Source organism: Eupeodes corollae, chromosome 2 (genome assembly GCF_945859685.1).
Source record: "Eupeodes corollae chromosome 2, idEupCoro1.1, whole genome shotgun sequence".
NCBI classification, from domain to species: domain Eukaryota; kingdom Metazoa; phylum Arthropoda; class Insecta; order Diptera; family Syrphidae; genus Eupeodes; species Eupeodes corollae.
The window spans coordinates 7,427,866-7,445,004 of record NC_079148.1 but is presented as its reverse complement, the minus strand read 5'-3'; the positions used below and the strand labels follow the sequence as shown (position 1 = coordinate 7,445,004).

The 17,139-nt window shown below is 32.5% G+C and overlaps 1 protein-coding gene across 8 annotated transcripts in view; it reads left to right on the top strand.

The window, feature by feature from the left end:
* Positions 1 to 17,139, top strand: part of LOC129948111 (kinesin-like protein Klp10A) — a 103,111-nt gene that overhangs the window by 72,923 nt on the left and 13,049 nt on the right. For 6 of the 8 annotated variants that reach the window (XM_056058952.1, XM_056058954.1, XM_056058951.1 and 3 more), the window contains exons 3-5: positions 4,308 to 4,525; positions 10,551 to 10,739; positions 11,465 to 11,510. In XM_056058952.1, the coding sequence (XP_055914927.1) occupies positions 4,308 to 4,525; positions 10,551 to 10,739; positions 11,465 to 11,510 (453 nt within the window). Of the gene's footprint in view, positions 1 to 3,098; positions 4,202 to 4,307; positions 4,526 to 10,550; positions 10,740 to 11,464; positions 11,511 to 17,139 lie in introns of those variants that run through there. The other 2 variants (XM_056058948.1, XM_056058949.1) reach the window with 2 other exon arrangements.

The following is a 17,139-nucleotide window of genomic DNA, read 5'->3' as shown; positions in this document are numbered from 1 at the left end:
TACGCGCCGAGATCAATGAAATGCGGGAAGAACCATTATCTGTATCAACGATACAACGAAGGCTAAGGCATTCTGGGGAGTCATTCCGTAATTTCCGAAACGATAATCGTCAAAACGATTATCATTAACGATATCGTCAATAATTTGCTTCACGTAACTTTATCACTATCGTCTCGTTCAATCGTTTTCAGTATAAGTTCGTTGAGTATATTATACTATGACTGAAATGTCAAAATGAACTCAACGAAAGATAATGCTTGTTCAATAGCTTGAAAATGTTATTAAACATGGTTTTTCTCTATGGGAAATTTTGAAAATTTGCAAAAAACGTATTGTTAATAAACATACCAATTATTTTGTGATGTTTGTTGTTATTGTCACTTTATGTGTTTTCATTTGTTGCCGCCGAAGATAAAACAATAATATGAAAATATTTGTTTAATGTCTTATATTTTTGTAAATCAGCTGCAGTAATAAACCCAATTTGGTCAAAGGGAAGGAAGTTAAGACTTCATTTTATCCACAGGGAACATAACTTGGCTTCAAAAATATTTAATGTTTCCAAAACTAATTTGGATTAGTGCTTTGTGCAAGAGCTATACAAAAATCGTTCCTACGCCCCAAAGTTTCAATAATTACAACAAATTTTAATATTGAATGTATGTATATACATTACATACAACCGTCTTGCAAATTATTGTTTATAATATCATTATAAAGTCCTCTTTTGCAATTCCATAACTACAATTGTTTTATTTATTTAACAACAATTAAGAGAGATTACTAATGCTTGTATATAAAAAAATGCGTAACAGAATTCATTGTATATTTTTGCGTTTTTATTTTTATTTTGTAACAAAACTTAACTACACCGAAACTTGTTTGCTTCAATTTGCTTAGTTGTCAATGGGAATTAATAGCAGACGATACCTACTTAGCTATCGTGCAAACGCTATCGTTTTGACGATATCACTTTAACGATTATCGTCTTACGTGAAGTGAGACTATCGTCGAAACGATATCGTCTGACGATAATCGTTTTACGGAATGACCCCCCTGGACTTTTTGGGGGCGTTGCAGTGCGGAAACCACTTCTACGACCCCAAAACAAGATCAAACGGTTGGAATGGGCCAAAACCCATAAGGATTGGACAGATGAAGACTTCAACAGAGCCTTATGGAGCGATGAGTCCAAGTTTGTACGTCAGGCGCAGTGCTGAACAGAAGATGCTACCAGACTCTTTGGTCCCAACTGTAAAGCATGGAGGCGGTTCAGTAATGATGTGAGGATGTTTTTCCTTCGATGGAGTAGGAGATCTAACACGAGTGATCGGAAGAATGGATAAAGAAGTCTATAAAACGATATTGGAATACCACGTTTTGGTATCTGGACTCCGATTAATCGGTGAAGGTTTTGTATTCCAGCAAGACAATGACCCGAAACACACTTCAAAACTTTGCCGGGGATACCTGAAACAAAAAGAAGATGATAAAAATAATGGTATGGCCACCGAAGTCTATAGATATTAACCCCATTGAGCTCTTATGGGAAGAGCTTGACAGAAATGTCCGGAATCACCACATAACATCGGAATCTGCTCTTTGGGAAACTCCACAAAATTGCTGGAATAATATTCCACAAGAAAAAATACAAAACCTTGTAAGAAGATTGCCCAGAATTGTAAAAAAAAATATTGAATTTAAAGGAAGGTTTTTTGATGAAAACTTAATTTAGAGCTTAAATTGGTTTTTTAAATAAATAATTTATGTTTAGTACAAAACTATTTTATATTTTTCTATCATTTACACCTAAATATGCTCTTCACATTTTTCACGTATTAACTTTTTTCCTAAAACTTCAGTTTAGGGGTTAAAACTCGATATTTCTCAAATTTCAGAGGTGGTCCCAAACTTTTGACCGGTAGTGTATAACTGCCACGCAAATTCACACTTAAACAACCCGAGAACTTTTCAAAAGCCATTAACATCAAGCTCGAGCTTTACTGTTTAAAGCTTATTTTATATCACAATTGACATTTCAGTTGATGATTCTAAATTCAAATCCAAAAGCATATAGGATGAGGACTTACAGCAGTTTAAAATACAAGCACAGGTCTAAAGAGAGAATTTAAACCCTTAATGAATGTGGAACTCTTATTAATTTTTGTTGCATTACGAATATTATCCTAGGGGATAAGCAATGATCATGATTTTAAATAAAGTGTAAGGCTTCTTTCAGGATTTTATTAATATAACCCCAACATGCTTTTACCCCCCATAGGTTTATCTCTCCCTACGTATGAATAAATCTTTCCTCTGCATCGGATAAACCAAAATCTATCTTTTATCACACATCACAATCTCATTCGCATTGCATCCATAATCTGCAAAGTAAAATAAACTCTAGTGTAGGTAGATAGATATATACTTTCTCTGCATTGGCCTTGAGCCAATTTAATGTAGTTTTGCTTTTTTTAATGGAAAACCCTCGCACAGACTCCACAGAATGATTGTCAACCAAATAAAGCAGTAACCTTCTGTATCTAGACACGTAGCAAGCTAACGGTTTGCAAATTCATAAACTATATAAAATTTTCTACTATCCCAGGAAAAATCAATATCTCAAAAAAGTTCCTTTCTATAGATTTTTGTATTTTTTATTGGTGTGTTTTCATGTTTTATTAGTTATTTTCGTCACTCCTCCGCACCCCAATACCGCATCAACTTACTAGCAACGGACACTGCATTAAAACTATACCTACTCCTCTGTTTCCATTAAATTCAGTTAATTGAGGTTGATTATTTTTACCCTAATATAGTGCGGGTGAAGATTAGTTGGTTGTTGGTTTCATTTTATTCGTTTGTTTGGTTGGTTGATAGGTTTGCATTTGGGGTTGATGAAACCACCATACATCACCCACCGGTCTACAATAATGAAAATATACAAACAAACAAAAATGCCGACCGGTGCGGTGTAAAAAATTGCTTCCGTGTGATTAAAGGGAAAAAAAGTAGTGAGACAGTTGGAATACGTACATAGTTTGAAAGTCGTCTCTCGGAACAACCCAATTTATATTGTTCAGTCTTTCACCATTTATCGATCAAACAAGTCGTTGAAGCCGTCTTCTTCGTGTCTTCTCACTTTTAGCGAGCTTAGCTGAGTAATCATATCTACATACGAGTATATACCTGAGGAGGACGTAGATACGTGTATATATGTATTCGCAACCCACCTCTCTATCTAATGGAGTGAAGATGAAATTCGATTAGAAACACAAGCTTCAAAGTACTTTGTATTTTTCTTTTTTTCATTCATCCATCCATTCATCTTCTGCCCTAGTTGCCCGTCTTTCGAAATTTTTGCCATGTTCTGCTGGGGGACTTGTGAATAAGCTATCATCAGCTCAGCACTACGCTCTGTACCTTCTAGCTGCCATGTATATTCATAATTTGAATTTGTGAAAGTAGTGCCTCGGCAGTTGATGCGATTTACTGCAACAATAGTTGCCGTCTTCTCGTTGTCTTTTTTTTTATTTCAAAGTGTTTTTGTTTTTTCTTCATATCTTCATATAACTTCTCATTCGAGATTTTTATTTTAGTAAATTAATATGCTTTTGGATCTGCACTAGAAAGTCAATTCCCGGAGATGATGAGATGCGCAATGGGAAATAATGAGAACTCTTGGTCTTGGAGATGGCTTTGTTTTAATAGTTGCTTTTGATCTTGGTCTTCGTTTTTGTTTTCGTGGTAGTAGTCAAACCGGCGAAATTGTTTCTTTTAGTCTTAAGAAGAGTCGTCATCATGCCGTCATGGTTCAAAAAGCATTTGACTTGTTTTAAACGTCAATCAAGCGATTTAGTTGAAAAACCCCATTCTAACTACGATGACGACGGCAATGGTAACGCAAACGACGAAGACAATGTCAACAAGAACAACAAAAACCAAAACGACGATACAGACGGAGATGCAGATGAGGATATATCCTGTGACCTTAATGGTAACAATGCCGAAGCATTGCAATTTAAAAAGTGTGATATTGTAAATAGAAATGCGACTTTTACCCGCCGCCGCCGACCTACGGCTGGGAACTCAGGTTTAACAAAAATTTACTCTCCTCGGCAGGACAACGACAAAAGCAATAATAATGCGATTGTTGTTTCGAGATATTTAATTAGTGACATTAACCAAGGCAACGACCAAGGTAAACAACACCGACACCGCACAAAAGGAGAAGTCTTTTATTTTTGTTTTTAATTTGAGTTTAATTTAATTTCATTTTTAATATATTTTCCTTTTTTTGATTGTAGGCCGAGTGCATCCAGCAGTGGTATCGAAAATAAATGAAGCATCACGGTCATTTACTGTTGAATGGTATGAACGAGGCGAAACAAAAGGCAAAGAAGTCGAATTGGATGCCATATTACAATTGAACGAGGATATTGTACAGGAGCGGCATGCTCCCCCCGAACCAAAGATTCCAGCTCCAACACCAATACAAGTTTCAGCGCCAATGAATTTATCAAGAGTGAGTATTTTAACCAATTAAGTTCAATTTTAATTAAAAAAAAAAAAACAACCAAAACAAACCAAAAAAATTAAAACTTCTCACAACAGAGTTATTCCCTTATAAATGAAATTGAAATTGTTGTTGTTGTTCCCTTATCCTTCACTTCAAAAAAACCCAAAAAGTAATTTATGAAAAGAGTTAGAAAGTTAAATTCATCCCTAATTCGTTTTGTTTTTTTTTAAACAAAAACCATACAAAATATAAAAGATAACACGATTAGAGAAAAGCACCAAAATGCTAATGATAATTATATTTTTTATTTTTTTTTTAAATTGTTTATTTTGTGTTTGTAGTTAAAACTAATAAGAGATTTTTGTTTTTTTTTTTCTATTGTACTTTTTTTAATAGTTTGTTTGTTTTGTTTTATTCCTTTGATTAACTTCCTCCTCTTAAATAAAATCTTGATGAGAATTAAGTCTAGACTGTCAAGTTGTTTTTTAGTGATGATTTAAATATTGGCAGGTGTTTTGCGTTTGTTAACTTAAAATGTGACGGTTTTGAATTGAAATTAATCGAAACATAATCAGAACAGTTGGTGAACTGAACTGGAAAAGACGATACCCATGTTATACAATATAATTCCAAATTTTAACCTTTTCACTTGATATTTAATTATTTTTAAGAAATTATTGAATGAAATATTTTAGTATTGAGGTATAAAGAAACTTGAGTATTTGAAGTATCTTTTAAGAGAACAACTTATTTTTTTCTGTTTGTTCTTTTTCAGATATCTCTAAATATCTGCAGCAACAAACATGTCTCAATGAATGTCCAATATGTTTCGTTTTGATCACAATTTCCAGTTCCGCCGACTTTCAGTCATAGATTTGTAAGCCTGTCCACGCAGTCGTACGTGTAGTTTCGTAAAAAAAGTTGTTCTAAGTTCTAAGTACTAAGGTTTTTTGTTGGAGAGACAAAACATCAAATAAGGGGGGGGGGGTAATCTTTGTTCTAATAGACAAGTCCTCGGTGCGTTCTCTTCAATACCCGTTTATTTTTCTCACAGATGTAGATGCTCTTAAATAATAACGATTTAAAAAGATAGAAGGGCAAAGTTGGCCCGTAGCGACAAAAGATCATGCTTTGGAGTTTTTAAAAAAGAAAACAAGCCAGGAAAATGTTATCCTGAGAAAGGTTTGTTTATCTTCGAATACTGGGAATTAAGAAGATAATAGCATAGAGTTTGCCATGGATGAAGCAGCTTCGCTGGTCAAGTTTTCGATGACTTTGGAGCATGCATTAGACTGAGTTTGACTGATCGCATCGATTATATTGTATTTAAAGGCGACGGTAGTTTCCGGTTTATTTTTTGGAGCTTGCATCAGACTGAATTTGACAGATCGCATCAATTACGAGTATATTGTCTTTGAGGGCCGGGGTAATTTCCGGTTTATTCGCAAAACATGCGACCTAAAAAAGTCCCACAAGAAAAAGTCTAATGGAGACAAATCCCACGGTTTTGGTGGTCAATTCACGTCCGTCGCCTCCGCACGACATAACCATTATATATATAAAATCCATACGAAACAGAAACTTTATTTAGATTCATTGGTACTTTAGAAATCTTGCGTGGTTTTTTGTCGCTTTAAATTCGGCAATTTTATTTATTAATGTTTATTTATTAAAAAATCAGACTGACCGCTAAAGATGAATTGTCTTTTTTCTGCTAGAGAACACTCATTTTTTAAATTTGTTTTCAGTTCACGTGTTGCCCGACGCTGTAACTTGCCATGATGATTTGTCTTTAGTCACTGAAATATTTTAACATAAAGTAAAAGAAACAATACGGGCGCCAAGAGCTGTCAAAATTAGTCCGTCCCTTTTGGAAAACCCTTTTAAAATTAAGACTTTGTGACTTTTTAAAAAGTGTGAGATCCATGTTGATGAAAGCTTAAAGTTTTTTTTGTCATTTTAATGTTTAGCAATTTAAACTACATATTCAGGTTTTTATTGATTTTGTTTTAAATACAAATTAAGGAAATTTGATATTAATAAGACTTAAGTCCTTCTTCGATCCCTGCCTGTGCCACCTAAAGTTTTTATTCATGGGTGCTGCCTCTTGCGAGGAATTGACAAATTCTCCAAGAGTAATTCTTGTCATGAAAAAGTGCTTTCTCAAATTAGCCGTTCGGACTCGGCATTTAAACTGTAGGTCCCCTTTATCCTGCAATTACTCGCAAACAAGAATGATTGACAGTTGTAAGTCACTAGGTCCTGATTCTCTATGGACTGTTGCGCCACCTAATTTTATTTATAAGTTCTTCTTCGTTTATCACAATATTGATTTTAGAAAATACTCAAAGCAATAAATGACACAGGTGCAGACTTATAAAACTTTTGCAAAATAGGCCATTTCTTGCGTAAGTTTTAAGTTGGACCAAAAATAATTGAGGCATTGAGAGCATTAGTGGCGTAACCCTCATTTTTCAATTTTGAGTTTATTACACTAATAGGACCAACATTAAATTTCATTTCTATGCAGAAGTGGCGTAGCTCATATTTGTTCATAAACCTACACAAAATTGTACATACGCCATTTCTGCACCAAAATTGTACAGTAAGCTAAATCAAACATGAACTGCATCTTAGAAAAGCGGAGTTGGCTAGAAATGGCATTAGAGATGATGCAGCAAAAGCAAAGAAATCTAATGACACTTCCATAATTGCATTTGATCTTATAAAAACCTTGCCAACTCCAGTCATTTCAAGGGGTGAAATTATAAGAGGCAGCTTTGGACAAATTGCTTAGGTATCTATGATAGGATAAAGAACAAAGCTAACATACATCCATGTATATTTGGGATGAGTCAGTTGGATCAAGAAATGGGCAGCTGCTTATTACTTATATTAAACATTTTGTGAGTACCTTAAATTTAATTATGTACAGTGTACACAGGCCAGTGTGGTGGTCTAGTGACTATCTTGTAAATAAAATTGATCACACATTTCTATTGATTAGCCACCCTTACTTATCTTGTGATCAAGACTTTGGTCTTATCGAAAAACAAAAGAAGTATTTGAAAGACTTTTTTGGCCCTATGGACTGGTATAAGGTTATAGCAGCGGCAAGAAAGAAGGATCCATTTAAAATTATTCTTATGGATGGATTTGCGATGTTTTCGACGAAAAAATTTTAAACAAATATAACAAATCCAAAGATTAATGTTAATAAAGGGAAAGTGGAATGGCTTAAAATTCAATGGCTTCAATTTTTGAAAAAGACCTTCTTCAATATTTCTTACAAGTACAGCAATAACGAAGACGTGCTTTTTGAAACTGTGATATTTAAAATAGAACATCTGCATTAATCACAGGTCATGAATTACTCGTAAGTGAAGTGAAAAAGTACCGTAGTACCCGTGGCATGATGGTTAGTGCGTTGGACTGTCATGCAAGGGGTCTTTGGTTAAATCCCTGCCTGAGTTACCAGGACTTTTATAAGAACTTGACAACTATTTCTACAGACAGATACGTTAGCCTAATTGAATACGTACATGAGGATGAAGAATGATAGTTTCATAGCAGTCTTAACTTATAACTTGTTAATATTTTGTACTTAGTAAGTTATAATACAAACAAAATTTAAGTACTTGTATTTTTAATTATTGGTGTAACCAACTTACTTTTTTGAAATTATTTCTGTATCCAGAAAGCAGAAGTGGTGAAAGTCACATAAAATACAATAAATCACACATTTACAGACAAGATTAAGATCTAAAATAGGAGATATTTATCCAGATATGTCTTGCTGAAGTTTATTAGCCATTATTTTAAATATGAAACCAATAATAAACAAATGTTTTTGTTTAATTTCTTTAACCATGATTATTACAATTTGGGGTTACGCCACTTCTGCTCTCAATGCCTCAATTTATGTTCAATAACACGGAAAGGCATAGTAATTATAATTTAATTTTAAAAAGGAAACCGTTAGGAGCTATGTTAAGACTTCTTGTGGTACGTACATATATAAATGAATTCGAGGGTATTTTGATTCGTAAGTTTTATTTACTTGACTTTTTAAGTACTCGAAGATGGAACCGATACAAATTATTAGGTTTCTTAGGTTGGGCATCAAGTCGGCATGGGTGTCTGTTATTAATCCAGTTGCTATAGAATTTTATATTCAAGTATTAAGACCTAAAACGAAATTTGAATTTTATAAGAAAGAAACAGCTTTTAACTTACTAAACCCTTAGGTACATAACCCAAGTCTCTTCAAAGTTGTCGACAAAATTTAACAGGAGGCAATAACATGGCCAAATAATTTAAGATTTGGCAAAAGCTAAGCCACAGTCAAGACCCCACTAAGGAGAAAACGTGATTACATGTAAAATCAATAACAATAAGAGGTCAACAAGATACAAATCTAGAAAGAACATTACTATGGAATTATTACCAAAAATGTTTCAAAAACTACATCAGCTTAAATAGAAATAACTTACAAATAATAAAAGCTTATTCAAAGGCCATTTTAAGTTAAATAAAAAATAAAATAAATTAGGTGGCGCAACAGTACATGAAGAACCATGGCCTAGTGACTTACAACTCTCAACCATTCCTGTGTGCGAGTAATGTTGTCAGAGATGGAAGATAAATAGGCTCCTTAATATCCTGCGATGTATTAAGTGATATTAGTGCTTACGGGTCAATATAGCAGTTTTAAGAAAAAATTAAAATTGAGCATCCTGTGAACCTATATTTGAATCTTTTAAACATTGTTTTCAGAATTTGAAAGCGCGTTCTTCCAAATAGAGTCAATAAAAAATGTCGATAAAAACCATGAGTGCAACTACAGGTCAATATCCCCAAAGTTCAAGGGCTATTATATCATTCAATAATAATTACTAATATTACGGATATTGATTTTAAGTTTATAAAAATAAGCCCTGTAAAAGCACATTTTTATATCTTATTGACGTAGCGTTAAGGATCCATCAAAAACCATTTAATAATTTATAATTCAATGTTATTGATTGATAGTAACTTCAAATTATTCACTAGACTCCCAAAGAAAACTAATTTTCTAGATCATGTCAATAACAATTGCATACTCCTCAAAAAGAAAAATTAGACCTCAAAACTCTGCCATCTAAGGTAATTAAAGAATAACTCTTTGGAAACTTAATTCACTCATGAATTATGGCGCGTCGTCAGTCGGCGCTCCTATCAAATACCCATATTTATACCATTCTCTTAACGTAACATAATCCCTGACCTGCTTGAAAACAATTAAAAATAAGGTTAATGCAAGTTATGAATTACCATTCTTGCACAAGGCTTTGAACTACATCTACATTTTCTAGGTACATGCAAATTTTAACTAAATGTTGGTGATGGTTGTGAAAGAAGAAAATATAACAAAAATGTATGTAATTATTCCCGTTTACATTCCTGCTTTATGTGTTACGATGTTGCTAAGGGGAAGCATAGCTGCATTGATTAGCTTCTGCAGAGTTACTATAGTTGTTAAGGTCAGCGGCCGGCTTGTCGGCGCGGCTATGGATTTTTTAAAAAAAATTGTTATTTATGAACTCGCTTCTGCGTTGGCATTGTCAATAGTTTGAATGACGTAGGTGGTAGATAAAGTTGTATTTTTGTGTTAACCAAAGAAAAGAATTTATAACTTTAAGGAAACTCATTTAAAGGACAAAAATATGTTCACAATGTTCATATCAGCTTATAATGCTTCTTCTTCTACTTTGGTGAGTCTCTCGCAACTATATGTAATGTGGTGTGTATGAACTTAAGTCTAAATTTAGGAACGTAAAAACCCAAAGTCTTAAAAAATACCAACATGTTAACGCTGCTGCGACAATACTCATAAATTGCTTAATTTGAAACTTCATTGTATGTTTTTTCACTCTTTTTTTATTTGCTCTTCTCATGTGATTATAAATAAATTGTAAAATTAAACTAAAACAAACAAAAACCGAATCTAAATCGTTTAAAAACCCTCCTCATGATTAAATACATCACTCAGGAGCCATCGCATTCTTCGATCGAAGAGGAAGACGAAGAGGACGATGAAGACCTAGAAGATAACGATGGAGTCGATCAGATGCGCACCAGCATTGGAGGTACCAGCCAGTCGGGTGGAACTGGAGGCAGTGGTGGCAGCGGTGGCGGGGGTACCTTGCCCATTCGGCAAAGTAATTCTAGGCTCACATCGGTACACAAAAGAAAATTCATTTTCAAAAAATCAAAAAAAAAAAATACAAATTACAAAAATTCTTGTACATTTATTCTCTTTTTTGGATTTTGTTTTTAAGTCTTTTATGTGTTTGTTTTAATTTTGTTTTCTTTCCTTATAGAAATTTATTTCGCTTTCTTGATCTTGATGTTGTTCTCTGGATAAACCAAAATTCACACATTCACTCATTTCCAAAAAAAATGTTTTTTGATTTCCGATTCTGTATTCAATTTTTTTATGATTTGCACCAAGCTCTCTCACCACACATACTTTTGTTTTAATTCTCATCTATTTTGCATTTTATTTGAATCGTCTTTTTATTATGGTTTGATGACATCCTTTTTTGCAATCACTTGCTGCTGCGCGCCTTGCTATCATTTTACTTTTCATTTCCAAATGCAATTTTTCTTGAACCCAAAAAAAAAAAATGAAAATTATGAAAGTATGAAAAATAAATGATTTTCATATTGCAAAAAAAAAAAAATCTGTGTGTCCTAATTTTTGTATTATACACGAGACTTGTGTTGTGGTCTTTATTATATAACTAATTTTTGTTTTTAAACAATATTCTTTGTCTTCTTATTATGATTTGTTGTTTTCAATGGTGTGACGTATGTTTTATTTTATTGTATTCTATGTGTAAAGTATTTGAAATAGTTTTTTATATTCTTTGTGTACTAATTTTTATAATTTAATTTTTACAGAATGCAACACATGGGGCAATTCGGATGTTGAACAATGTTCAAAATGGTAAGATACATTTTATATGAATATATTTATAAGCCTTTTGCTAGTTATACAACTATGGTAACCGCTTTGAATTTCAAAATTGAATTATACAAGTTGGGAAACTTTAGCTTTTCGAATACTTAAGCCTTATCATTTGGAAGGCTACAGATTTTAGCTCTTGATCTCTTTTGCAGTGTGGCTATTATAACATAGTCTTGACGTAACCTTATCAAATATTTTTGTAGACAAAAATTGTCTTAAAATATATAAATATAACAACCAACACGGAATAGTAGGTGAACAGACGTGAATAATACAAGTGAATATTTTTCAGCAGTACAGCATGGTTTTGTATCCGGTCGATCATCTGTTACCAATTTAACTTATTTCACTTTGTAAAGCCTTTGATTCTGTTAACCACCAAACACTTCTGAAAAAACTTGAGATTTTTGGTTTTCATTCTCACTTTCTTCGTTGGTTATCGTCATATTTATCTTGTCGAACACAACAAGTTAAGATTGGAGATACATACTCAAAGGAAATCCAGTGTACATCAGGATCCCGCAAGGTAGCCACCTAGGTCCGCTCCTTTTCATAATGTTCGTTAACGATATTGTCTCGGTCTTTAATTATTGTGAATGCTTATTATATGCGGACGATCTAAAAATATTTTCTAAAGTTTCACGATTGTCAACTTATGCAATCTGACATTGATTCTTTATCCAATTGGTGTCATAGCAATAGCCTTAAATTGAATATCAAAAAGTTTCTTTTTCCAGAAAATCTCATATTTTGTTATTCAACTATGCAATTGAATCTGTGGATTTAGATAGGGTTTCAAGTATTAAAGACTTAGGAGTTATTCTTGATTCCCAACTTTCTTAAAAAGGTCATTTCGATTATTTGCTTCCTAAGGCAAACTCGCTGGTAGGTTTGATAAAACGAAATGAAAAAGATTTTAAAGATCCTTTCGTGTTATTATCCTTGTACATATATATCTCTCGTCAGATCAATTTTGGAATACCCAGATGTTATTTGGAGTCCTATTTATGTATGTAGTTCATTCTGATCGGATTGAAAAGATTCAAAGACGATTTACAAAATATATATTTAAGAAAATGTGTTGGAATTTCAGTCCTAGTTTTGAGGCTAGATGCCAATTACTTGGAATAAAGTCGTAACAATCAAGAAGAAAAATTCATAGTGTAATGCTTATTAGAGGCTTACTATGCTACCAAATTAAATGTTCATCTCTTTTTGCTTTGGTACCAATCTATGTGCCCGCTAAGTCTAAGAGAGCTAGAGTCTTCTTATTCCAAAGAACTCACATGAAAAATTATGGTAGTAATGAAACTTTATCAAGATCTATTGTATATTTCAATGAAGTGTCTTCAAATATTGACTTTTTTAATCTTAATCGTAATAAATTTAAAACTGAAATATTATATTTATTCACTTTTTAATTTGATCTTGGAGTGCTTATATCTGTTAGCTGTAATATTGCTTGTAGATTAAATAAATAAATAAAATAAAGATATGAATAACTAGGTGGTCCTCCCTGTAGAGCATCTGTATAGCAGGTTCCCCGAACAATTAAGAGTAGTTGCTCAGCTGCAAAAATGAGCACCAGCGCATGTTTCATATAAATTGAAACCAATAAAGTGCTTTCAAACCTCAAGTTAGCTTCTATTTAAACTCAATGGACCATAACAATAGTTCTTTGATAAGTTCTGATTTTGTCTTTGCTTATCAAAGCTTCAGTTTATGTTATTCATTGACAATTTAAATCCATTTTTAAACGATAGGTTGGAGTCTAAAAATAAACACTACTGAACCTATGTTTAAGATGTTTTTCACTCTATAAAGCGTCAAAGATAAAATACAAATTTAATTTCAAGTATTTTGAATAAATACAAAAAAAAAATTGGTGAAACTTTTGATATTCAGCTGGATGTTGATTTGATTCCGTGCAATAGAAGATGAAAGCTTTATCAGAACCGCATCAACCGCTTTGGTATGGCCGGCGAGATGCGAGATATTCATTTATCTTCAACAACTATTAAATTTCCTCTGAAGCTGGAAAAGGAATGAGTTTTGGACGAGTTTTGTTGGCCTTTCCATTTATCTGCAATGTATACATATATTTTAATACAACGGAAAGTTTTTTTGTTTGTATCATAAACGTTATTATACATTATCTTACCCTGTTGATGTTATTATTTACAAAATGGCAATAGAATATTAAAATATTGTTTGTAATCTACACTAATATTATAAAGTATTTTGTGTGTTTCGAATAAACTCAAAAAGTACTGAACGGATTTTAATAATGCTTTTTTCATTAGAAAGATACATTATCACTCAGTAACAAAGGCTATATTTAGTACTTGATTACTATAGAAATCTTTAGATATTTCTATTAAAACCGAAGGTGTAAAAAAATTAGCCATAAAATGTCTTTCATTACATACAATGCGAAGAGTATTAATGATAGGACAAAAAAATGTTTGACAATATTATAGAATATATCAATATCTACAAAAAAAAATTCGTGAGACTAAGTATTGTAGTTACGTCACTATAAATCCTTTTCACATTTAACAAATTGATAAATGCCGATCAAAATCAAACCGTATTATTCATACCATTTATAAATTTGTATCCAAATAAATAATTTAATATTCAGGACTGTCTAAATAGCCTAACAATAACTAAATCCCAGGGACAAACTTTTTCCATAGTTAGTCTCGACTTAAGGAAAGAGTGCTTTTCACACGGGCAATTGTATGTGTACCTATTTATGTCTACCCGTGCGAAGCCGGGACGAGCCGCTAATTAATTAATTAAGTAAAATAGTAGTAGAATGGCCTTCTACCTAACAGAGCTGTCAAATAATAGCCACTTTTTCTTACCTAGGTCTTAACTTTAGGTTCGGGTTCAGTTAGACTGAGGTTTAAGAAATGGCTAATAATGTGGCATTATTACTTTTTAATTTTTTTTTCTAAAGAAATGTTGGATAGTCAATGACAAAATAAGAAAAATGTGTATGGCTAGGCATTTACAAGTTTATCAGTCGTACTTAGCGTTTTATTTATAGAACTTTATCCAAAACAATATAGAGCATTTCAAAGGCATTGCGAGCTTTATTTATCCTATTACAGCTGTCTATCTATCTTATCCTATTATTATAGATCATTCCGTCATCATCGATTATTAAAATATAACGAGACTTTCTTTCTGATTTTTCAAATAAATTTCAATAAATGTCGTTCTTTCTATTGTTTTGTTAATACTAACAGCAGCAGTCAGCACATCATTGATTTCCAATTAAAAAAAATAATGGTAACGGTTATCTTAATCTTTCCTATATAGAATGAACCTAGGAATAGGAATGGACTGTTTATGAGAATATTGAACAAATCAATTGGTTGTACAGCCTCATTGAGAGTTTGTTTGTAAACAAATGTTAACGGACTTTAATTGTATTAGTTTCCTTTAAAAATGTAGTGATAACGTACTTGTAATTCCGGGGAAAATGAAGCTTAGCATTTGTAATTCGGTCTTAAGGGTTTACTTGGTAAACCTATGCCCAGAGTAAACTTCTCTATCGTCTAGCTCTTGGAAAGAACAAAACAATTGTACCTCATCAATTATAAAAAGCACACAAAGCAACATTTTCAAGTAAATTATAGAACAAATTTTGTCTGGGATAATGACAGATGCCATATAGATTTAGAAAATTGCAAGTTAAAGTCATGCCTTGATTTTAACTCAAGCAAAATGGTAAGAGTTAGTTAGATGTTAAAATTTTTTAAAATCTGGTAAATCATCTTTTAAGCTTAGTAAATGTTAACAATGGCCTTAAAATTTATTTAATGCTTTATATGTTATCTGACAAATCGTTCTGATTTATCTGCTGAAAAAATGTTTCGCCTTTAAACTGCCAAGGCCAATAAACCAAACCTTCAGAAAGATTCCTTTATATTTCCTGTCCATACGTGGAAGATTGTTATTATAGTCTTTAGGCCCATAGCAAAGCTTTCTTCAATTCCCAAACTCTTCAAAAACATTGTCTACGATTCTCTATTTTCAATCCTATAAATGTTTGTTTTCTAAAACTCTAAACGAGTTATAGCAGTGCTTTATAACCTTTTACATGAAAAGTACCCTTTAGCACGAAGAAATATTTCACAATCCATTGCTTTTTTTTCAGTACCGTTGAACTTCGATAACTCAAATTTTGTTTAATTAAAATAATGTGTCAACAGTCAAGGGCTTTTCTTTCATACATTTTAACTTTGAGATCTCGAACTTTTTTGCTTGTATATCTTGAATAAAAGTCTTCAAGGGCTATATGAAAACGTCATCACTCCTAAAGACAAAATGATTTTACAAACAAAATTGAATTTTGGTCATCGTCTCTTAATCAAACCACTTAGATTTATTTTCCTCGACATAACCTTTTGTTGGAGAAGTTGGATCTGAGATAAATATCAAGGAAGTTATATCTGATATGAAAATGGTTTTAGAAAAGTTGAGAGAAGAAATGTGTCATTACTTCTCAATGGAAGACATTTCGAAGAATATTGGGCCAAGTTGGATCTTTAATCCGTTTTTAAATGCAGCTGTAATAAGGCAAAATTGGCAATCAAGCTCAAGGAAAATATGCTGGATCTATCTGCGGATGGAATTCTGCAATTGGAATTTAAATCTTTCAATTTGGATACCTTTTGGTTAAAAAAGAAACTAGAATATCCTGGATTAACATTAGAAGCTTTGAATTTTAAAGGTTTGATTCCATTTGCCACCTCGTACCTGCGAGTTGACATTAGCATCAATGGCCAAAATTAAAATTAAGGAAAGAAATCGCTTAAATTTGGAAAACGATTTAATTCTCAATGTAGCAAAAACGGATCCACCTTGGGAGAAATTAATTTCTGAAAAGCAAGCGCAACCTTCACATTAAGAATAACTTTTTGTTAATTTGATGCAAATGTTTAAGATGGATTATATCTCACGGTTATTTTTATTTTTTGTTTATTTGACACAAATGAATATTTGCTTTTTTAACTTTATTAGTTTGCTTAACTGCAGTACTTTCTCAACCTTTTGGAATGCCTCGTAAGAATCTTCGCGTCACCAAATTTGTATCTTAAATTTAAAGCCATTGATTTGTCATCCTTTATTTATTTCATGGCTAAGATCATATCTATTGAAAACCGAAAATATAAAGTTATCTGTACGTTTTCAATCTCCGATCCCAATTTTGCAAATTCGGGTATTCTTTTATTTTTGTTCTAACAATCAACGACGTTACCAATGTTACTAGTAATTCCACTGTATCAATCTATGCTGATGACATACAAATACAAAAATGAGTAGAAGCCCCCTCTGATCTTGACTTGATGCGAAAACACTTCTTAGAAGGGTTTTTAACATTCATTCGTATGCGAATACATCTTCTTTGTCTCCAAGATATTGCCATTGAATCTGTCAATCTTTTTTGACGCCTAGGATTTATTTGAGACACTCGGTTTTGAGCTCATTTTTAACAATTTATTAAAACGTCAACCAATCACTTGGTTTTAAAAAACGTTGGTGTAAATAATACTCGAAACACAAATATTTTTGACTTTGATATCAATGCTTT